This window comes from Phymastichus coffea, unplaced genomic scaffold, assembly GCF_024137745.1.
Source record: "Phymastichus coffea isolate CEN01 unplaced genomic scaffold, Cenicafe_Pcof_1.1 PCOF00058, whole genome shotgun sequence".
NCBI lineage: Eukaryota > Metazoa > Arthropoda > Insecta > Hymenoptera > Eulophidae > Phymastichus > Phymastichus coffea.
In genome coordinates, this window is record NW_026706869.1 from 1,052,712 (window position 1) to 1,076,477 (window position 23,766).

A 23,766-nucleotide genomic window follows, 5' to 3' on the forward strand; every position below is an offset into this window, starting at 1 on the left:
GTCCAACTACAATCTCACTAGAATCAACAAAGAAGATAAAAGCACTCACCTGAAATGTAACGTGCGAAAGGTTTTCCTCGTCTCTGTCAAGGCGCCTAAGCAACCTGAGCCTCTTGCCGTCAAGCTTGAAAAGCGGCTGCCTTCCCGTCGAACTGAGCTCCAGTATAGTCTCATTTCGTGGATCGCCGATCACAGGCAATTCCGCCGGTATCGTCTCTTGATCAGTCGCTACAAAGCAATAATTGCAGCTGATTATTTCATTTTCTTTGATTATTCGCGTGAAGGTGGTATATTTTCACAAGGAAACTAACACAAGAAACAGTTGGCAATGCGACTGAACGACAACGTCATCATCCACAATGCATGAAAGATTTAAAACTCAGCGCTAAAGTAGATCGGCAGAGACGAAATTGAATTGAAGACTGCTGGATGTACAATCAACAGCCGCCTTTTCAGTATAGCCGCGAAACTAATAACGGATAGTCAGAATCGCAGAAGCGAGCGAAATGCGCGAAAGAAGCGCGCGTCAAATTAAAAACTGTGGAAAAAGAACTCGCCGCGTCTATACCGTTGGTCCTCCGTGACTTCTCAGAGACGAGCAACGGTGACTGACGATGAACTTATTCGCGCGACCGTAATGGTCGTCCTCGGCGGATGTGACGCTATTGCAATTTGAAAAATAGTAGAGCTTTTTCTTTGCATGTTTCGCGTGCTATTTGTAAGTAACGATTTTACTTAGATTTACTTTTTCTTATCGCAATCACATCGGAATTCTCCGAATCTGGTAGTTACAGTGTTGCGGGATAAAATAGTGCGTGAAAAATGAGTAATGCATTCCGACGTTTATCAAAATTCAAACTTGAATTCTTCACTATATTGCAACATGTAAATAATATTGAAAGCAGTTATTTCCAGACGACGTATTTATCTCTTGCTGGATCCGTTTCCCAGTTTGATTAAATATTTCGCCGATTATCGAATCTCTCAATAAATCACATCCTACTGTTTCGATCGATGCATATCGCTTTGCGCATTGTCATTTGTAATGATAGCAACGAATATAGACACTTCAGCTTTTATTAAAATAGAATTGTCATTGATTTTCATTGGAAAAATCAAAGGAAAAGGAGGAAACGTTAATTTTTTTTGGCAAATCCTAAATAAAAATGCTTGTCAATAAAAATTCTTTTGTGGCAAAGACTTAGGGACGTCTACACCTTACCACCTCCCCACCGCGCTTTTTTAACGAACTACAACGCCCCAGCGGAAGAATAGATTTGCGTTTGTCTTTTCTCCGTTTTCCTTGTGCCAAAGCTAATTGATGGAGAAGAGCGTAGCTTACTGGAGGACGCATATGAACGAACGTATGTAATGAAACACTAGCTAAAGTTTCAACTCGATTGAATAAAACGGCGATGGCAGGATGAAACTGACAAAATATTACGTTGCAATACGAGTAAACATGTACAACGTACGTATCTTAACAAATTACAAGTGTCGGCAATTTTAAAGCTTTCATCGACAAAATCAAAGGCAACAGAACTGCGACGAAGTAAAATCCAGAGGAGAATTGAAGACAATGAACGACTGCACTGGTGATAATGCGGTTGCTCGTTGAGAGCGAACGCTAGTCTCTGTAATGTCGGAGCGGTATTGAAACTGACTCGACCGGCCCTTATCATCCGTTCTGTAATCTGATACGGGGGATACGTGGAGGAAAGGTAGTTTCGATGGATATTGCTTGATATTCAGTATCTCGTAGCAAAAAATGTTGCCTAGCCGCCAGCTTCCATGTAGCCTGCTGTTATTTCGGCACCGAAGTGATTGCATAAGATCAATTCTGGTGTTTTATTCCCACTCTCGTTATTGCGTTCAGCTCCAAATTGTAGAAGTAGAATCTAATAGCGCAGCTATTCGCTCAAGATTTATGAAAAGTTGACAGCACGGAATCATACTGATGAAAATTGTTCAAAGTCGCCACGTAGTTTTCCCAAGTATCGGATGGTATGATAATACCGCAACGACGTTCTCTACTTTAAGCAGCGCGTTCCACAAGTAATAAATCAATCGGCAATAAATCCAGCTGGCTGACGATAAATCAAAATAAAGACCTAACGCGACGCCACTTTCTTTCTCGCCTTTCTCGCGTGTGCGCGCATGAGTCGCGCGAGGGCGAGCGAGCGAGAGACAACACTGTCGATATTGTCCTCGACCGCGCGAAATTGAGTCGCGTGCACTGCACCGAGAGAGCTCGCAGGGAGAACAAAGACGAGCGGCAAATGCATTATGCATTCGAGCGCAGTTATATACGACAAGGGTGAAAGTGATCTGCTTGCTTGCCGGAATCGACATTCTTATTACCAAGCTTATCCCGTATGCAGTCACCTTTTGCCTTGATTATTATGCAGTTGAGACTTTTGCAAGCATTAATATACCTCCCCTGGCTAACAGTTTGAACCCACATAACAAATACTACTGCGAATTGTTGCAGTAGTTTGATATCTTTAAAGAACGTCCTAGATTTTATTTTTACACGCAATAATTATTGTTCGAATCACTTTAAAATACTAATTTCTTTTTAATATTTATAATACACGTCTCAAGATATCTTACAGATAACCAGCCAGACGAATCCTTCAATTTGTTTTAAATTGGGAAAAAAACTCTACGGCACAATGACGAATACATGGTCGTCGTTATTCAACACCGTTACCCGTATTTTTGTAATGAAAATTTTCAAAAGTAAAAATGCTACTTGTAATGTCATTACAGTTATTATTTTTCAAATAATTTTTTATTGTTGAATTTCATTGAAATAAATAAAAATATATAACATCATTATGAGTAATGAAATAAGTAATTGTAGTATGAAATATTTTGAAACTATCCATACTGCGAACTAAAGCTGAAGAAAGCAAATCCAAAGAAAGCGGGTACATGAAATTGACAGCAGTGCTTGCCAATAAAGGAAATGTGTAATTTTTGATTACTCGATCCATCAGAATTTTGAGTAGGTGCCTCGCTTACGAAGGATTGACAAGCATACAGGTGTAGGATGCAAGAACACGTAGGCCACGCGTAAAGAGGCTATGGCACATCGATAAAATGCACAATTGACCGGCCAACGAGCAGCGAGCCTTCTCGTTCTAGTTATCGACAAAATCGAGCAATAAAAAAAAGAAGCCTCAATACTTGACGTTTTCCGATAATGAGATTTGGAGCATGTGCCGTGCTGATCAGCTCGCTCACAGCCCTCCATAATTATTGAATTTCCGATCTAGCGAAAGGAATAACTCGATTGGTCGGGGGAATTCAATATTGGGAAATGAAGCTATGCAAGAGAAAATCGTGTATACTCACAGTCGGCCCTGCTCTCTTCGATGTCCAGAATGATGTTGGACTGATTGATCTCCAGCTCGCACAAACCTGCAACCAAATAATAACAACTGAAATTACTAGTCCAAGGTAAGATTCGTTAGACCTGAAAATGAAGCCTTGTCCGTATCTCGCACAAACCCTCATTAACGATCCGACTTATAGGTACGCACAGTCATAAATGTAACGGCGCTTCAAAGGCACAGAGGCGCAGCTATATATAACGTGGAAAAGGCGTAATTGTCGGAGTATGTTCAGGGAGGAGACGGCAAGGTGTTAATTCCATAATTTCACGCGTCTCTTGCGCCTCTCGCTATAGCCAATGTAATTGCAACGTTGCTCGGCTCTATAAATATTCCCTTTAATTACCATCCACTCGCAGAATATTTGCGAGTGACGAAGGAATAATTGAAGGTTAGTAATACTTCACTTCGCTTAGTTCGAGTTGACAAGCTGATTATACCCGAAAGCTTTAATAGAATATAACCAAAGTAGATGTCCATTCGCGAGTCGTATTTGCCGAATGAGGCTTTCGAGCTTTAAAGTATTTGCTTGATAATCACGATCAATGGTGACGTTATCCAATGTCGTTCAAATTTACAAATGTGTGCTGGACACTGCGATGTCGTGATTATTTCTACATCGAACGGAGTTCGAACATCCTCAAAGATTGATAAACACTACTCTGCTGATAAGAGCTTTCACAACTCACGACTGAAGCCCCACCATGAATAAGAAAATAACTTTACCGTCAAACAACGTCCAGCTAGTTGCACGAGAAATCAATGGGCCTACAAAAGCCACTAATAAAAGCACAATCGTAAACAAGCTATATAACAATGATCGTACGAAAGCTCGGGTTTGCGGATGTATAAATCCGCGCACACCCACTCTGAACCGGCGATAATAGCCGTTCGAGTGGGAGCGCATTAAGTATCGATAAGCGGCCCGCAGAAAGATTCCGCCGCCTATAATTAACCGCTTAGCTCTGGGTAATAGAATACCTCCCCGATAGATAAAGCGGACCCGCAGGGCATCACAAGGCGAACGCGAGCGAGAGAGAGATAGATAGCCCTAATGCCCGTCTGTTGCTTCTTTTCTGCCTGCTGCAAGCTTCGGGCGACACGCCGTTACGAGATGCACCTGACGTACAGTACAAATCTTTACTCCCAGTCGCGATGGTAAAGGCCTTTCTTGTCTATTTTTTCAGGCCTACTAGCAATTCACGCCGACAATTTTACAACTAAAACCGTCGGTTACGATACTTTTTAAAGCCGTTTTATTTTTCAAACTAAACTTCCAACTGTTAGATATAACAAATTCAGAGTTATGTTTTTCAGAGACACAAATTTTTATCGAAACCCGTAGGCTGCAATCTCGCAATCCATCGTAGGGCCGTAAAGGTCATAGTAAATAGTAGAAGGCCCCGCCGCAACCCCTGACATTTGCCAATTGTATCGAGCCGCAAAATTCGCGCATGGAAGGGTGGACATTCCACCCCGAATAAATCAACAAAATTAGCGGATTGCTCATCGCACGTAAGAGCATCGTGAATAATTCAGTGGCGTGTTCGAGCCCGAACGCATTGCTAATTGATGATTAACGTGTGAAAGAGAGAACGCGTGGTCGTTGAATAATGACTCGGTGTGGTAAACTGTCGTTGAAAATTCTCGCCTCACCGGCAGCTGGGACTTGGCAGACCGCTGACAATTATTGACTATCGTTATGTCCATTCTGTCTCCCCGAACGGTCTATATACAAACATAGAAACATCCACTTCATCGAGTACCGACGGCGCAACGTATCGAGGTATCGCGCATGAAAGACGTGCCGCTTTGTAAGGCCGTCTCTGTGGTCGGCAGCGTCGGGCACTTTGGGAACACAGCGGGCCATCGAATTCGGTGCCCATTCGTCGCGAAACTGAGCCGGCTATCACTGACGACGCGGCCCAGCAGGCAAAGCGAGCGCGCAGTCATATTGAGACGGCAGGCGAGCGAGAGCCAAGGTGGCAAATAGCACGTTGTCGGCGCGCGCTCTAGGCGCACGCTTCGCACAAAGCAAAGAGAGAAGCGAGCGAGTGAGAGCGTTATCTCGCTGGCTCGTAGAAAGCGTTTTAGAAAGCACCCACGCTGCACGCTGACGGGGTCAGGCGCCTTGCATTATACCTGCAGGCGCGCGCGCGCGCGACCCACATTGTCCGCTCGCGGCTGACAAAGGATCTGCGCTGTCGCTTTTGTGCTGCCCTCGGCGGATGAGCCGGCCGTCGCGAAGAAATCGGGGCGAGGCCCCGCGGAGGCGCTACCGGGCGTTCCGCTCGCAAATCTCGCGGCAGCCAGATCGCGGGCAAAGGCCACCACCACCTTTCGAGATCGACTCTTCGAAGGGGCATTCTCCCGCGAGCTCGTCAATTAACGTAGCTCGTCGGCCGCTCGCATTCCAAATTTCCAATCTAAATTCCAACGCAGAGGCGCGTTTTCGAAACGAGCGTGCTTTGCGACGCTAGCGAGCGCGACACGCGCGGAGCCTCGGCCCTCCACCACATAATTATCGGCTGTAACTAACGCGAGCTCGTCCCATTTACGTTCTTTCTGGAGCGCGGCCAACGATACGCGAGCCACCTGCGGCAGCTGTCAATTTTCGATTCCGCGCCGAAACTGGCGAGGCGGTCCGGCCTCGACCTGACGCGCCAGCCTTTGCTCCCTCGTTTCCTTTTTACGTCCGCGCTGCCGCAACACATTGCGGGATCATGCGATTCCGGCGCGATCCTGTCGCGGCCCCCACGCGCCAAGCCGACTGCTGATTTTCCAACTGCGAGCGGCAAAATATCCGCGCGTAGGTGAGTGGCGGCGGCGGCCTTGTCGCAACTGCGCGACTTCTTATTTTTTATTTTTGTGCATCGCGTTGTTTATATCCGTCAAAGGGTCTATTTTTCAAGAGTCGCCTTCAGATTCATGGCGATCCGATTTATACGATAAATCCGTGCTTTTACTCGAATACTCGAGTAGGCGCACACGTGCACTATTCAATATCACGTGTCGCGCGTCCTTGGCAGTAGACGGCAGCTGCCGCGGCGTCCTTATTCCTCCCAAGCTCATGTGCAAAGGGATGGGCTGTCTAGTCGCCCCTTACAGCGGACTATCGTGCTGTTTATTTTATGTCAGCGAATGCTTGGAGCGCGCGCAGTAAATTGGGTCGGTCATGCAACAAGATGAAGTTACGAGAGCTTTAGTCAAAGACGAGAGGGCATCTCGTTAGCGCCCACGGGTCAACGAAGGATTCGTGGAGAAGAGGCGCCGTACGAGTACGTTGTGTGTCTGTCGGTCGGCTACGCATGGGATTTGGCAAGACGACGCGAGAAACGCGCCCGTCTCGCTGATCGCAAGCTCGATACTTTGGCGAGCAAGCCAACAGCCGGAAATTCAACCGAGGGTTCGCTATACGGGCTTTTACCGTAGCACGGGTATCGCGTCGACAGTCGATTATTCAACCAATGCATAATGCATGATTAAGATCGCACCCGTAAATTACAGCAGCAAAGAAAGCTCTCGCTGCAACATATGCATGGGCGCACACATTTCATTTGTGATTTACTCGGGAAAGTCTTCTCGCGCGCACGTACACGGCGACAAGTGCAAAGACTTATCTGCTTATGTTTCCAAGCGATTATCGCGTTGCCCGCCGCGATCTCGTTGTGCAACCGAACGCGCTCTTTGTGAGCGCAGATCCGACAAAAGTCTATCGGATCGCGCTTTTTCCCCCCATTCGTACAATATACCCGCTGATTAAGGTGATTTAATGAAAACGATCGCCAGCCAAGTTTGGCAATTGATTTCGCGCGTGGGAAGCGATTTTAAGTGGGCTATATATCCCTTGCCTTTTCTTTGTGCTTCGGCCGTGACTAACTTTTTATGCCGCTATTCGGAAGAACTCTTTTATCACAGGATTGATCAGTTTATATGATTGTGTTTACGTATTTGACTGGCTCAATCTTGAAATTAATATAAGAGCAAAAATTAGCAGTACAAGCCCCGAATAGGAAGGACCTTAAACTTTTCTTTTAAATTCACACATATTTTACACTGAAATTGAAGTCACAGGATAACTTTTTTGAATTATCTTTTATTATTATTATATTACCGATAGTCGGTAGAAATCTTGAAGAAAGTTCGTGAATAACGAAATAAACCATATATTACTAGCAAGCTCTTTGCAAGCTTTCTTCCAGAGTGCCTTTCGGAAAAATATATATTCCACATGTTGCTCATGGGGATACTGCATCGTGTACTAATTCATATTTACTACAGAAATAATCACATAATATTAATTAATTGAAAACTCACCTTTTGACACCGCGATAGCTGGCAGTAGAGCAACGCACAAAAATCCAACGAGACATTTTGCCTGCAACCAAACAACCAATTAGACATTTAACAAAGAGCACAAATAAATCAGATGTGTATATTCTTATATGGGGGTACGAAACATAAAAACCGAATAAATAAGTGACGACATAATCAAGAAGAGAATATTGATTTGGACATGATAGCTACACTGCATTAATTACATTGGCATTACACGCCGGCGGCGATCAATCGCCAATGAATTGCGCGCCCGTATGTGTGTGTGCGTGCGAGTGCGTCCCCGAGTATATACACACTTGTTGGACGAGTCATGTTACAACCTCCCGTCGTTCAAGTATGAAAACTTTTTTCTCTTTATCGATACCTTTTGACGAGCGTTGAAAGCTATCAATAGACGGATTAAATTCCGGAATAAACATTACGTTTCTATATAATCTGCGACTTTTAATCGGGTATGATAGATACATATTCAAAATTCAATTAGGTCAAATACTCTATGTGTTCAATCAAAGGAAACAGATAAAATCCGGATTCAATACTATTTCACGCATTGACGATCCCTTTTTCTCCGAATATCGAAGAGCAAATGAATAAAAGTTTATTTTAATAATATTTTAATAATAATAAGTAGTTATACCAATCAAACTGAGTATATTTGACAAGAGGGTTGTGTTTCTTTTTTATTTTTAGCAACCATATGACGTGGTGCGCGCGAAACAATGGCATTCCTTTATTTTCTTTCAATCAGCTCGCGGCCGAGTATTTCATATTGCGACTTTTAAAAATAATAGTCTCGACTTTGCTGCCACGAGAGCCGTCGATTCTTTCACATCGGATATTTCAAATGTCAACGTTACTTGGCCGCTGCAAAAATCAGCACGAAGAGAAAAAAAAAAGAAGCGAGCGTATCGGCAGCTCGCATCGTTAGTGAAAAATCCCGCAAGCGCAGAGGAGAGTAAGCAAATAAAAAAAAAACACGAGAGAGTGAGAGAGGGAGAGAGGAGAGCGCGCGCTGGTAAAAAACGCCCCACGTGAAGAGGCAGAAGATCGCGCGAGACCGATAACATTGTTTGAATTTTTTTCCTTTCAATATTCTCTATAGTTAGACTTATATCGTATGTATATACGCGTATGCACGCGCATTAGCATTGCAGCTACTTCATATTAAAGGCCAGCAACGGCAGCAGCGCGGGTGGCTCATGTAGAGTAAGATCTTTTTCTCGCGATTAGATTTTTACGGGGCCGCGATGATGCGTATCCAGAAATGATTTATTGCAGTATGACTGATTGAGTTAGATTCGTGAAAGGGTGCACTCGATGAAGGGACACTGGACAAGAAGTCGGACAAACGATTTGTAACATACACAATGGAAAAGCAGACAAATGAATTTGATTTTGCCCGTGAGACCTTGGCCTGAATGTATGCTTTCGCGCGTACAACCAGATAATTGAGAGGACGATTTAATTGTCGCGCGGCGCAGAGAGTCGTCGTTTCCATTTCTGCGCAGATGTTATCCGATAAATAATCGTTCGCCGTCGCACCTCGATAACTGTCGAAATATCCGACCCGATCTCCGCCGTGAGTGCAGTGAGCTTGCAAAGCTCCCAATAGAAAAGCAAAGCAAGCACGCGTCATACCGAATATCATTCGCAGCCTCGGAGAGGCAAACACGCGCGCGCGCGCGAGCACACGGACGAACGAGAAGCAATCGCGCCCGTGAGAGCGTTTTATCTGTCTTATTAATCTCGATATGATGGCTTGCACTGCTGTTGCTGCCTATCTTACTCGGCCGCGAAAACTTTCCCTACCGTGCGCGCTCTGTTTCGATACAATGTGCGTCCGCTGGGATTTTTCCGACTCGCTTGGGGGCGAACCGTGATATTTTCCTTGCCATTGAGCATCAAGATACACATACATTGCGGTCTTTTGCGTAGCATTCGGTATATTTGTCGGCTTCCATGTAACGTCATTACCTCAGTCTCTAATTAGACTATTTCCGTTTGTGAGCTCACTTTTTATTTTCCTATTCCCAAAATTTTGCGCACTACGATAAGAATAGTCATCGTCTATTCGACCGCTCATTATCCCTTTGCACAATGATGCTGAACTAATGTTCAGTGTTCACGCACCTGCTTTGTCGGTGCAAAAACGTTTGTTTGTTATCGCATGTTGCTACACATTATTTCGAATGTAACGCAGTTATTGTAACGTTATCAATTATTTGTAAGGAAGTTTTGTTGAAAAATTACGGGGTTGGGTTATTTCCTTGATTCTGGTTTCGTGCACGTTTAAAAAATATCTTGTCGATTACACGCTTATGCTGAAATAATAATTTTCCCGGCCAATGAATTCTCGTGCTGCATCAGGACAAATCAGCTTGCTGTTTCTGTGAGACAGATCAAAGCCGCATGTATATACATCTCAATGTTCCACGATGCATTTCCTTTCGCAATCGGAAGCGATCTCGTTATAAGTCACATCGCCGCGGCAATCGCCACAATGCAACGTGTCTCTGGCTCTCTTACCTCTTTGTGGCAGGATCGAGAGGGAATTTTTTATTTTACTCCCTCTTCGAGTTCTTTAATCTACTTGCTTATTGTTCTGCCAGCGCCGTTCTGCTTTAAATATCTCACGATTGCGTCACCGTAAACATTACGCCGTGCGTAGAAAAATTGTTATTTACCGTTTAACATTCAATAGCAGCTGTACTTGAGTTTTTATTTGTTTGCTCGTTCCCTTTAACGCCGTTCCCATTCAGACGGATAAAATAGATTTTGCGATAGCAATCGAACCAATTTCCTACAAAATGTGAGAACGTAAGAAGTTTCAGCGTCGATCATTCGAAAACTACGCTATACAACGTCGCGAGTGTTACATTATTCATGTATACACGTCGGACGCGCGCACTTCTATTTTACGAGCTCGCTGTACAAGGAAAAATCAATTTACCAAATTATCCTTGCAAGCAAGCAGTCCGTCCAGTTGATTAACAAGCTGTTACAACCAACGAATACTTGGCGGCGTGCTTCAACGTCCCGCCATCCCCTGCTCATTTCTGTCAGAACTGCTTGCGCATTAAAGACGAGCAAAGGCTTTTCAAGGCCGTCCGTTTGTTACGAGCCAAAGGCAGGCGCATCTTCTGTACTTTTCGCGAAAAATATTCTTATTATGAGTGTCTACGATTCGACTGGTCAGAAAAGATGGTTCCAACGGCAGTTCTTGGAAAATATTCGCGTTTTCAGTTGCTGAAGTACGACGATGATTCATCAATCAAAGTATGTGTCAAGTCCGGTCACTCGTGATTTTACAAGCTATAAATTGATAGTGATTAAGAGAAACTTATTCTTGGAGCATAGAAAAGACGAAAAAAGTCTTTCGTAAATTCGCAAGACACCTCGTTACTGCACAAGTGCAAAAATAAAGGCGCTTGTCACAACTGATTCCATTCATCCCAACGAATACCGGGGCGTAATGTCCAGTCTGACGTCTAATATCCAGATTGAAAAATCAAAGCACTCTTATCAATTATTCATCCGCAGCAGGCGTCATTTCCCCGCGCATAACTGTCACACCGTTAGCATCACTCCGTCGGAGCCGTCATCATGAAAATTACGATCACTCGCTTATTTACACGCACCACTGCGCGTTCAAATGCAGTTTCCGTTCAACGTACTCCGCCGCTCTAACTGCCGTAGCCCCCGTCGCTCCCCGAGAGCTGTATCATCAAATACCTTGCGAAAGAAAGCAAATACTAGTGCTTTTGTGGACGCACAGCTGCGCATAACAGCCGTTGAAAATGTTGCGTAATGTGCATTTCCTTTTTTTTCACTAACATCGTATACCAGTGCAAGCTGCTGCTGCTGCTGCTGCTCTTGGCTGTTATTGGGGTGATTATTAGCGTATACTTGACGAATCAAGAGAGAAGCCCAACTGAGTGAACCATGCTCTCGATATACGTATATCCAATTACAGTTGAAACGCTACGTTGCGCGTTGAACCAATATAAAAGAGAAAAACAGACAACAAGCAAGATTGCATTGATAACTCAATACAACTCCGAGTCGAGCTTGAATGCGTGTCGAACACGAGTGTTTCGCGTGTACAACAAACTTCTGGGCTACAGAGTCGTAAATTACTGCCAACGCATATAATTGTAACACCCCCCTCCCCCCTGGAGAGGCGCAAAAAGCCGATCTTCCGAGAGAGCTTCGATACCGTCTTTTCGCTGATCCTTTTCGTTTTTCCTTCAGGCAGGAATGCAAGCTTAAAGCCGTCAGCTCACCACTATTTATCGCTCATTATATAAAATGCTGGACTACGTGGATTGCAGCAGCAGCAACAGCCAGCGAGGAGGCTCGATAAGGATCGAAAAGACTCGCCATGCACTGGCTCTCGCAACGCCTACAATTTATCTAGAGCCACCTATGCCTCGGCATGTATATTGAGCGCCTTCGCTTGCTTTGTTGCGGCTTTGGGCACCCTGGGATCTCTCCTTACCCAAAATAAAAAAAAACACTCTTACGTGCGCAAACGCTACACCTACAGACTGATAATATTCGAACTACTAATAATTTCAAGATATTCCTGACATAATGACAAAACAAATAATGATCGACATGGCTGTGCGATCATTGAATATCCTGGGAGAAAACAATCGATACGTCGACTAGGCTATCGTAATGCAGCTAATTACTACGAACAGGACGCGAGCTTGAAGTGGTATCTGCACGAATGACGCTTCTTCGACGACAATCGGTGATAAGCGGTGCATAGGTATGTACGATTCGATCGGATAGAGTCGCAGGATGACAATTCGATGGATCAGCGACTGATCGCAGAACACGCACAGGCGCGTGTCCGCCAGCCCGTAAAAAAGAGGAAGCGCAGCAAACTACAACTTCCGTCGCGCATGCCGTGCATGTACAAGTCGACGATGCGATTTTATCGAAAACGCGCGGACATTGTCCAAGCCGTACGCGTAATGTGGCCTCCGCGTCGATCAAGAAACGAGCACGCCGCTCGACAATTTACGATTCCGCAGGTGAATTACACTCGCGATCGATTCGGCGCAAGTTTCGCAACTCGAGCCGCAAGTTCGACTGATCGGGTTGTGCATTAATTTTTTTGCGAATCGCCGCGCCGCTTATTACACTCTCGCGAGCTTCTGCGATAGCGTGCAAGAATGCGTCTAGCGCTGACGATCGATTTACACATTACGACCGAATTACCCGGGGAGGTGGCGCGTTACGATGATATCGATTGTACGCAGGCACGTAATCAAATTACGGAGATAGCCATCGACAGGGCTGCGAGCACGACTACCGGTAGAAAACACAATGTTGATGAGCGATTACAGTTGTAATTAATAAGCTCGATATTTGTTACACGGCCAGTCATGTGGGAGAGCCAACTTAAATAGCTTATTATAACTTTGACTATGCAACTGCACGCCATTTAGATTATCTCATCTAGAATCAGAAAGAACGGCGATGCATGCTATAATGAGCTTGCGATTGAAAGCTGCTACCTCCAGCTACTGAACTTTCTCCGATTCCGATTATCTATTATTTTATTAATGATATACTTTGTTCGATTAATATCTTTGGAGATACGTTAGGCTACTTCCACCTTTGAAAAATATCTAGTCGAACGCATAACTGGCTTTCCCTTACGAGATCACTTGAATTTTATCATTTAGTGTACTTTTTCATGAGTCCGAATGAAAAATATTCGTGAAAATCGTCAATTTTTCGAAGCCAAAGCTAAAGAGCGGAAGCATTGAGTACAACACTTGCCTGTCCATGTTCAAACCGCTAATTTACCGACTGTCGTATCTTTAGAAAAGTTCGCTTGGGAAAGTGCACATCATTATCTAAAGGTAGCAGAGCCGTTTACTCGTTATCAAAAGCGCGAACGGATGCCAAAACGTACGAACGTGCGCTCGCGGAAATGCAAATGCAAGCAAGCCCATACAAAGTGCGTGTGATGTAAATTTGAAAAGACTCTTCGTCGCGACTATTGCGTCGGCGCTTATTAACATATTATCGTGTAGGCTTAGCGCGGCAAGCGGCAGGAAGCTATAAACTATGCAATGTAATAAGTCGCATTATGGAAAACATCGGAAAGCATCTCGATTACTTTACGCTTAAACTTCACTTGGACGCAAGTAGGCGTTCCTTAATATTTTATACGTGGATTTTTCATTTTAATCGAACGCTTTGCCACTCGACACGTAACTTTTTCGAAGGATTCAAGCAGTGCCCATTCGAACTGCGCAATCGTGCGGACTCGGCGAGCAAGACGCGCGCGAGATACTCTTACACGACACAATGAGCGCGACTATATACTGTGTACAAGGGAGCAGCGCCCACAAAGATTAGCGTTGCGGAAAGCTCTAAACGACCAGTTTCTTTGAAAATGAGCACGAATAGTTATCTCAAGTTGGAAAGCCGTCTCAATTGTTTATGACTTATTGTTCATGATTTTGGCTCGCGTCGAAAATATCGCGCGAAAGTTTGTTCGACAATGAGTTTGAAAGAATGCCGCGTTTTGTTTGTTTATCGCTCCAAGTTAGTCCATAAAAGCGAATGGTCAATTTTGCAAAGGAACACTCTTGCATCGAATGTAAAAACTTTGGAATTGGCTTTGTGCCGAATGTCAAGCTGATTGAATAATATCGACTGAAAATAAGAGAGATAGAACGAACGTAAAAAGAGGCTCTCGTAAAAAATTAAAAACCAGTACTGGCTACAGGAATCAAATCTGGATGCGTACGTAATGCTTTGCGAGCCTGTGCCACGGCAATTCCACACGTGCGACGTCCCTAAAATACCTTCGGCTAACGGTTTCCTTCGGGAATTCGGAACTGCGCAGAGCCGGCGAACGATTTGAAGAGCGCCGGGAACGTCATTCACTTCTGCAGTTGAATCACTTGCCGCGACAACTCGTATAATCACTTCATAAACTGTTAGCTATTTCGAACGAGCGTGTTTGCACGTAGTTTTTAAGGCGCCGCGTAATCGCCACTGGCAAATTCGCTGACAGGTCTAATTATCGAAAAGCTTTGCGAAACCGTCGCTCGACTTGCTGCTAGCGTGCAAGCGCAGCTGCAACTCGAGAATTCGCTTGGAAATGCTCGTGTAAATTGATTTCTCGCTGGGAGAACGACGTTTAAAAATTTCTTGATGCATTATTGCCTTCAGTTGCGTTGATTATCGCTGTTTGACTAATGGTATGTACCTTTTGTAATGGACACGATGACTAATTATTTATTTGCGTCTTTTCTTCAGATGAGTAATATGCGCGGCTTTTTTTTCAGAGAGATACAAACGGACGCGATGCTCGAGAGCAGCTAATATTTTTAAGCTTCAACTTTAAAATAACCAGCTTTTCCTCGTGATGTGACAGAAAGAAAAAGCAACTGCTGCAGCACGATAAGCTTGACAGTTGTCTGGTCGGAAACGCATGTTTAGCGCGCGTAAAATCGGCGCGCACGCGATGCAAGTAAAGGCTCCGGTGACTGCTGAGCGAGACACTTTCGCCAGGGCAGAGCCTAATTGCAACTATATATATACATTGCAAAGCTCGCACGCTGTCACGTAGCGCTAAAGCCTGGCGAGCCGCTGGGCGTGGGAAAGATCATTCGTTATCCACTCCAATTTCTCCGGCGAGACAAAGAAACCTGCGGATCATGCGGCTCCAAGTTGGAGTGTTGCGTCACCGTTTGCATTTTGCTGGCCGATCGAGTTCCTACCATTAGATACCAAAGTACTTTGAATTCTAACGTACGTGCTAAAAATGAGTAAAACATTGAGGTGGAAAATCAACATCGATCAATAAAGTGATTTCCCGTAATAAATAACTTACAAACGTCCGTAGTAAAAGTTGCTAAATATTTGCTAACGAATCATAATTCATCGCCATCAGTCAAAACTGAAACAATTTGGGGAAACAATTGACCGCCGGCTGATTGACTGCGTGCTAATTAAACGTATATATTTACGCGGCGGGTAGGTCGCACGTCATTGATTAAACGAGCCAGACACACCACTGCGGCTAATTGCTTGCACAGCTCTCGTGAGTAATTATCAAACGCCGCCTGTTGGTTTTTTTTAACTTTTCTCTCTCTCTCTCTCTCTCTCTCTCTCTCTCTCTCTCTCTCTCTCTCTCTCTTTCTCTTATAAGTAGCTCGCAATGTACGCCAATTAGTGTCAGAGCCGTCTCATATGCCTCTTCATCCCTACATATGAGTATAAATGTGAAAAATCATCTGAATAAAAAAATTCTGAAACAAAGCGTTTCATTCCTGCAATTCATCTTACTTTTTAGAACTATTGTAAATAGATCGAACTGAATCTGTGAGCAAACCAGTCAAATTTTTCACATCACCACACATGCCACAGTTACATTTTTGATATTGTTAGGTTTCCTGACAGCTATTGCGATTTCCAATGCGTGAGAACGTAGTTCCATGAAAAAATCAATCTGTAAATAGAACTATTTTGAGCAGAAATTGGAAACGCGAGTATATCACAATCGACATAAAATGGGCCATATGACATCGGCGAAAGAGAGTTTAATTTCACGCAATTGTATATCAGCGTAAAGAGGAAATGCATTATTCCAAACTTTTTCTCGGTTTTAATCAAACTGAATAAATTAAATTTTGGCGATATTGAAACGCAGTGTGAAGTTTAATATTTCCGATCTAAAATAAAAAAGTCTATCAAAGCTGACGTGGTGGATAAATCAAAGGACTTGGACCAATCAGTATTTTTCATGAAGGAGGAAAAAACAAAACAGAGGGCACGAATCTATTTATACTAATAGATTCGGGATGTTGCAATTCCATAAAAAGCCTGAAGCATTAGCTTGGAAATTTTTCATTTTCAGGATAATGAAAACCGACGTCGAAAATTTAGTTTAGACTATACACAAATAAAAGCGGAGCATTTTGGGCAAAATCATCTTGTTGTATTTTTTTTTTTTTTTTTCGTTGGACTTTCAGAAGCACGCGTTCAAACATTTATCAACTCAAACACATCATCCTGAGTTTTTTTTACAATAATATCGAAGCAATCTGCTCGCTTCTGTCGCGAGTATATAAAAGTCTAATTTCGGCGCAGATAGCACGTATTTCCGGATAACTTTATTTACAACGCACGCCATGCACATCCAGCCCATCCATTTTCCGCTCGAGAAAGTTGTAGTAACATTTCCCGCGAGCAATTTTTTCCAAAGAGAATAAAGTAACTCGTGCGCAACGGAATGCATCTCGCGACGTGACGCGACATCGATAAGTGCATCCTTTTTTTCCGCGAGTTATGTAAGTAATCATACCTCGGCCCAATTGGATCGTTCATTTTTCTTTTTCCGGCGTGGACTTTCTTCGTCTGGACTGGCCAAGCGAGAAATTGAGGATTTTTTTCCGAAGAAAATCGCGACTCGCTTTGACAGTTTCGTTATCTGTGAGAAATTAGCTTGGGAAATGGTTCATTTGTCATGTCTTGATAGAAAGTCACCCTCATTTTTCGCCTCGCACAAAAAGGCATGAACTATTGAATCCCTAAATCGGTTATGAATTGTATTCAAGTGAAATTCAAGAAACAACGTAAGCTCGAAAAGAGCGAACGAGAAAGTCTGAAATTCCATTTACGCAATGACACACGCGTCGTCGCAAAAGCGCGCTGAGGTTCGATGTGCTCGGGCGGAAAACACACCGGCAGATCAATCAAACTCTCGGCAGCGAGGAAATGGAAAAAACAAAAGGCTCGGCACTCGACCGTGCGACAGACATAGTCCGCGCGCAAGCAGAAGTTTTCGAGATGGCTTGGCCTGTCCGAAGGCAGAGATTAGCCGCTTGAATTCCATGCGCGCCCGACCCGACTCATTGTTTCGCAAGAGAGTAATTTTTACGCCGGCGAAAGGAAGCCAATGAGGCTTTGGGCTGCAGTTTTCAAGGATTTCGTCGGCTTTTCGTATTTTTCGCGTTTTCTTTTTTTTTTTTCGCATTGATTCGTTAACAACAAACAGTTAGGAGAGCGTAAACCGCTAAGTACGAGTCGCCTTTTAGTCTAGTTAAACTGGCACGCGCCACCGCAAACTCTCGCAATATAAGCGCGGCTCGTAAAACGAAAAGCATAATCGCGTCTGCGGAGCTGCGTAGCTCTGGAATAAAAAAAGGCACGAAACGTGTAACGGCGCGAGCGCGCATATTATTTTCCCCGCGTGACTTCGCGCCTCGTCGTATATACGTTTTCCAGGCTAATGGACGGATTTATGCGAGGCATTATAACGGGGCCCCCATTGTTACTGGCCAAAGCTCGTATCGTACGAGACGCGCCTGTGGCATTCCGCGGGCGAAAATATCGGGGCATTTCAATGAGACACTCGCTCGAGACGATAAAAGGCGATCGCAGAGGCAAGCTCGCCGGTAAGCTTTTGATTTTTCATTTGAGGGGACGAAGGTTGAGGGGTAGCGAGCGATTCGGCGAAAAGCTCGCGCCAGTCGCTGTCGAAAGGAAAAATGAAGCGCACGCGAAAGAGGAAAAGAAAAAGGACGGTGGCAATTATTCGAGAGGAAGCAGTCGGTCGATATAATAACCGGAAAGCCCAGGCGCCGACGAGATGCAGAGGAAACATCCAGTGCCGAGCGAGCAGATTCGAATGCACGCAGGTGAGAAGGAGGCGCACTCGCCTCTCTCCGGCGGAATTCGATCCATTGTCGGCGGACTGCCCGATTAACGCGCCGCGACTATAGGCACCGAGCTCTTCGCGCCTCGTTCGTCTCTCCGCTCTGCCCTCGCCTCGCGAACATTCTAACGGCCATTTTTCCCGATCGACTGCTGCGTGCGGCTCGGTGACGACGACCATTAGCCAGCGCCACTTGCGTTGCGAGCGTCGCTCGCGAAATCGCTTCCACATTTAATTCGCCTAGCTTTCGACATTGACTTTGCCGTATGAAACTTTTGCGCGACGATTCGTTGTACGTGGCGCAGTTGCGCGTGCATTCGTTAATTCGCAATACAAAAGCGGAGAAAATGAAAAAACTTTTGATTACTTCAATAAATAACGTTCTAACGGCAGGAAACTCGGCTGAATCGATTACAAAACTTGGACTGTTAGTGCTACGGGCTGATTAATAGAAACTGCATCGTATTAGTAACGTGCCGGCAAATTTCACAAAGCACTCGATCAACTTTCTCATAATATCGCGCCGAGCGCAAAATAAGTTATTCGCAATTTAGCGCATTTTAACGAAGCACGCGATTTTTCGACGTTCATGAATTATTGGATAATGGCTCGAATGCGTTGCGTTCTACAATTCATCGCCATATAGCGCAGATGAGTTTCGCAGTTCCTGACTTGCGCAAGCCTTTTGTACATGCACATTGCAGTTTTCACGCAGCGCCCGAGCGCGCATTAATTATCAACAATAAATAAGCTGGTTTTTCATTCGTTCCTGCTCGGTACTCTCGTCCATTCAGAGTCCATCAAAGTAGGCTATATTAATTATCGCGTAAGCGTGAAATATTATTCGCAAAGTCGACTAATACACGAGCGTTTTATTGAAAAATCCAGCTGATTTCCATTTTTGAACGTTGATTAACGAGACCATATTTTATTCTCGCGAACACGCTTTTGGTTTATCAAATACACCCAAACATTAATATTTCCAGAAAAGCTCGAAACCCGTTCGTTTTTTCTTCTTGGTTTTCAAAGGCAAGCTCGCTTCGAGGCTCGCTACAAGAGCCTGTAGCTAATGTCTTGAACTACGTCGTCCTTGTTCGAACGAAAATGACGGTCCCAATCGGAGTTACTATCAATGAAAGCTGCAGTCGAAGGACGCCTTCAGCGAGGCTACCGAGGCCAAATCGGAGACAAATCTAAATGGACAGGAGGATGGGCGAAACGGCAAGCGATGCAATTAGCCGAAAACTCAATTAACCGCAGCACGCGCCGCAGCGCGAGAGTGTGCAGTATATTTGGGCAAAATTAGCAGAAAGCGATTATGAGCAAAAGGCATTGGACAGTGGGAAGGATAAGGAAGCAACGTATAGTCCGCTCGGTACAGTCGGTCCGACGCGTTGTTCGAATTCGGAGGCCGCCTGCTAATGCACACCACAATCCTTAACCCAATTTTCTCTCGCGGGACGGCGCCGCGCGCATTGAACGCTTCGCAGAGCAAACAAAAAGAACGCGCAGCCTCGGCGAAATGGGCGAATTACCGCAGCGGCAGCCTCGCTATATGCCCCCGCATCATTATGTGCAAGTGTAATCAGAAACACGCGACTGTCACTGTGGCTCCGATGCCATCTGCCCCGTTCCGCTGCACTTGGCCAATAAGCCGGATACGAGGTTCTGGCATTTTGCAATTCAATGGCTGCGTTTGCGGTCGTCACTTGGACTGCCATTCACTCGTAATACTCCAGTTTTGCAGATTAATTCCGCATGTAACTGTGCGTCTTTCGAGAGCTCACGCCTCATAACCTGACATGGCCAGAGGTTTCAAATTCGAAAACATGTGCTTTTATTGTTGCAAATACTCCGCCGCCGTGTTTTCTGCCAACATAACTGGGAATATTGGAGGGTGTTTTCGTCTCAACATCGTTATCAAATCATGCGTACGTGAACGTGGATTCTGATTTTAAGGGAAAGCATGCGGAAATCATAAAAATAACGATTGACTATATCCGAAGTGGACCATTTTCGCTCCTCTAACAAAGAGACCTCCCGCACTCGAAGCGCACACGCGGACCGCGAAGCGAATGTAGCAACCCGTCAAACTATAGAAAAAGAGAAGAACCTCGTCGCAGTGTTTTGTACAAGCCCACTAAGCTTAGCCGCATCGCAGCCGCAACAAGACAATGGGACAATTCAAACAAATCAGCCCGTGTGGTTTGGCGAGCTTCAGAGCGGAGAGCCGCTATATGTATATGTGTACATACGTACATGCACACTTAGCTCTCTCTCTCTCTCTCTCTCTCTTTCGCGGTCATGATGCAGACGACCCGCGCCGCTCGTGCAAAGCGGTCTGTGGTGCAGCGGGTCAGCCGGCCAAATGGCGCGCCACAAGTTCATGACTTCATTTCGCTACTGCGCGAGCTGATTCGCAGTCGCAACCCACCGCTTGAACGAGAAGGCTTTCGTGATCGGACAGTGCTGGGCGGCTGAGCTGAATCTAGATGCGATGAGCACGCGAACGCGCAAAAACGGGGAGCATTGTTAGTCGCTCTAGCGATTAACGTCGGCGGAACTGAGCGAGCGCGCGAACTTTTTGTTTTTCTCTTTTGAGGCTCGTACGCGCGCGTACAGTCGATCCACTTTCGCGGATCGCGAAAAACGACTCGCGAAGCGTCTCAACGAATACGGGATAGGGGAAAAACAGAGCGAGCGGAGCCTCTGAATAATTCATGCGTACACACGTGGCTGCGTGACGTCGGAAAAACCGCGAAGCGAAAATATCGGAGAGACGCATCCCACGTGCTCGCGCATAATTAGCGCAAGAGGACCGAGGTGAAAAGCCACGAACGGAGCAGCGTATCGCGATACGCAGGCGTGGGCGAGGAGAGAGAAGTCGCGCGAGCGGAATGCAGTCAGCGGGACGGCCGCGCGCGCAAGAGAGACTGTCGTCGTCCTTTCATTTCGCGCATTCTCATGCCGACGTGCAAACACTTCCGTCTCTCCCACGCGCGCGAACGCGCTATCTCCACCGCTGCCTTTCTCGCTGTGCTCAAATTCGTACGCGTGTCTCTGCTCTATACGCGCCGATTCATCCGAATATCTACTTGTTTACCTTACTTTTTCCGCGGTTTCGCATTGATAGATCGCCGAGACGAGCTCAGATACTTGCTATGGACGCGTTCTGTGCGCATGCATCGCTGAATATTTCGGATCGTCATATTTTTCAGACTCAAGGCAGACGTTGTTTGTCGTTCTTGAGAAGTTACAAGCATGGTACGAACAAACAAACTGTAACGAGGACAAATCCTCTACACGGAGCGTCAAACAGATACGGCAGCTCCGCGTCCAGTGAATTGAGCCAATTGAAGATTTGGCTTGTACGAAGTATACAGCCGATTGGTGTACCGATTGAAATTCCGATTTTCGAACGCATAATTGTGGGATGCTTCAGAGAGAAACTTTGGCTTTTTCTTCAAATTATTTTGCAATCTTCGAGCTATTGGACTAGACACTCGATAACATTTTTCGATGGATCAGTTATATCTGCAATGGTGAACGCTTTGTGTGTTTCGCATCAATTTCATTGCTCAATTAAAAAAACAATGAAAAGAAAAATTCTAGCTTATCATCTGCCAGGTTGTTCTACTTACATTGAAGGCCGAGCTCTTTGGTTGTTCAGCAGCCTGCGAGCAAAAAAAGAAAAAAGACACCAATTAAAAATATGTATGCGTATGGCGAAAGAAGCAAAAAGTCAATTAAGCGTATTGCAAGAGCGCGACAGCAGATTAGCATCTCTATGGTTGACGTTCAGCAATGTACAGAGATCACCGGCAAAAAAGATCCAGAGGATCGCGCTAAAATCAGCCTTGAAGGAAAGCCGAACACGCCGCTAGCTAACACGTGTTCGCTTGTATAAACGCTTTTAATGTCAAATTAGGCTGAACCGAAGAACGGCCATTATCTGGAAAATCTTGTTGGAACTTGGACTACGGTGTCCCAAGGAGTTTTGATATTTTCATCGATAATTCGGTCCTCGATATTCTTGGATTATCCATATAGCTCTAAATAATTATTACTTGTTGAACTTTAGTGCAAAATGAAATTAATATGGGTACGTTGACAATGAAAAATGCTCAGAAAATTAAGTTTTGGAGCCTACGTAATGACACATCGTTGTGCTTGTAAGTAAACGTTAGCGCTGAAAATGCAAAAAACCGTCTGCTGTTGGCGCAGCAATCGGACGAGAAGTTTTTAAATATTCGAGAGCATTTCTTCGAAAGAGGATCGCCCAAGGTGCAGGTGTGTTTTTTTTTCGTTTTTCCTCTATCCATTCTTCATTCTCGCAGACATTTCTGCGCTCGGAGGCTTTCATTTACAACCCGATGTTTTGCCATTTCTGCAGTTCGTTTCGAAAGACGAACTGCAAAAACAAGTCCCAAGAGTCGGCAGCTCTGTTCTTCATTCTCTTTAGCGAGCACTTTGCGACGTTATATATCCCTACAAGCAATACGCGTTTCGGGCAGATGTAACCGATGATAATTATCGTTCATATTTTGAGGAAACCTCAATTTATGAAAAGCAAATTTTCAGCAATTCTCTTGTAGCTCAGATTTCTTTTTGCTCTCACTATTGTCTCGACCAAGAATCTAGTGAGAGTAAGCAAAGCTAAATGTTTCGAAGTGGATTTCAATTATTATAAACTGTAATTTCCTTCGTAGGATTTCGCGCGTACTACGAGTATATTTCAATGATTTCACTGTCTTTCCGTAGATTACATAACAAACCCGCCTATGTCTTGACGAGAGCTATCGAGATTCTTTATTACATTTTCGTTGCCGCATAATTAGAATTTAAGTTTGTTTCTGCGGCGCCCCGACAAAGGGCAAGTGCTGAATCAAAAATAAATCACGTAAAGTCTAATTACATCTGTTATAGATAGTAGCCCTCTAAATTCCGATCAGAGAGAGAGAGACTCGGAAAGAGTACGAGACAAAGTGGGTTAGAGTCTGAGTATATACGTACGAGCGAGCTTCTCACAGTAGGATTATACACGACAACAAACTGCCGAATTTATTCGCTGGTTTTGGCCGAGTGCGCTGCAGTGTACATACCTTCCGCCCCCTCCCACCTCCCTCCTGTACAAGCACTTGGAGCTCTATTAATTCGACGCCCGGCCAAATATCGTATTTCCTCTTTAATTATCGGACACTGCAGACACTACACTGCCCTCTGTCTGCTTTCTCCAATTTTCTCTTGCATTCTTGCATTTTTCCCTTTTCAACTTCCGTATATCGCGACTCGTTGGGCAATTATAATTTTGATGTAGAAAGAGGGATGTATTTGCTT

The 23,766-nt window shown here is 44.8% G+C and overlaps 1 protein-coding gene across 2 annotated transcripts in view; it reads right to left on the minus strand.

Annotated features, from left to right (window-relative positions):
• The window catches only part of LOC131666298 (cadherin-99C), a 104,472-nt gene that overhangs the window by 27,869 nt on the left and 52,837 nt on the right, over positions 1 to 23,766 (minus strand). For both annotated transcript variants that reach the window (XM_058938835.1, XM_058938834.1), the window contains exons 2-5: positions 22,071 to 22,103; positions 7,716 to 7,776; positions 3,361 to 3,426; positions 50 to 228 (exon numbers count right to left, since the gene is read on the minus strand). In XM_058938835.1, the coding sequence (XP_058794818.1) occupies positions 50 to 228; positions 3,361 to 3,426; positions 7,716 to 7,776; positions 22,071 to 22,103 (339 nt within the window). The remainder of the gene's footprint in view (positions 1 to 49; positions 229 to 3,360; positions 3,427 to 7,715; positions 7,777 to 22,070; positions 22,104 to 23,766) is intronic.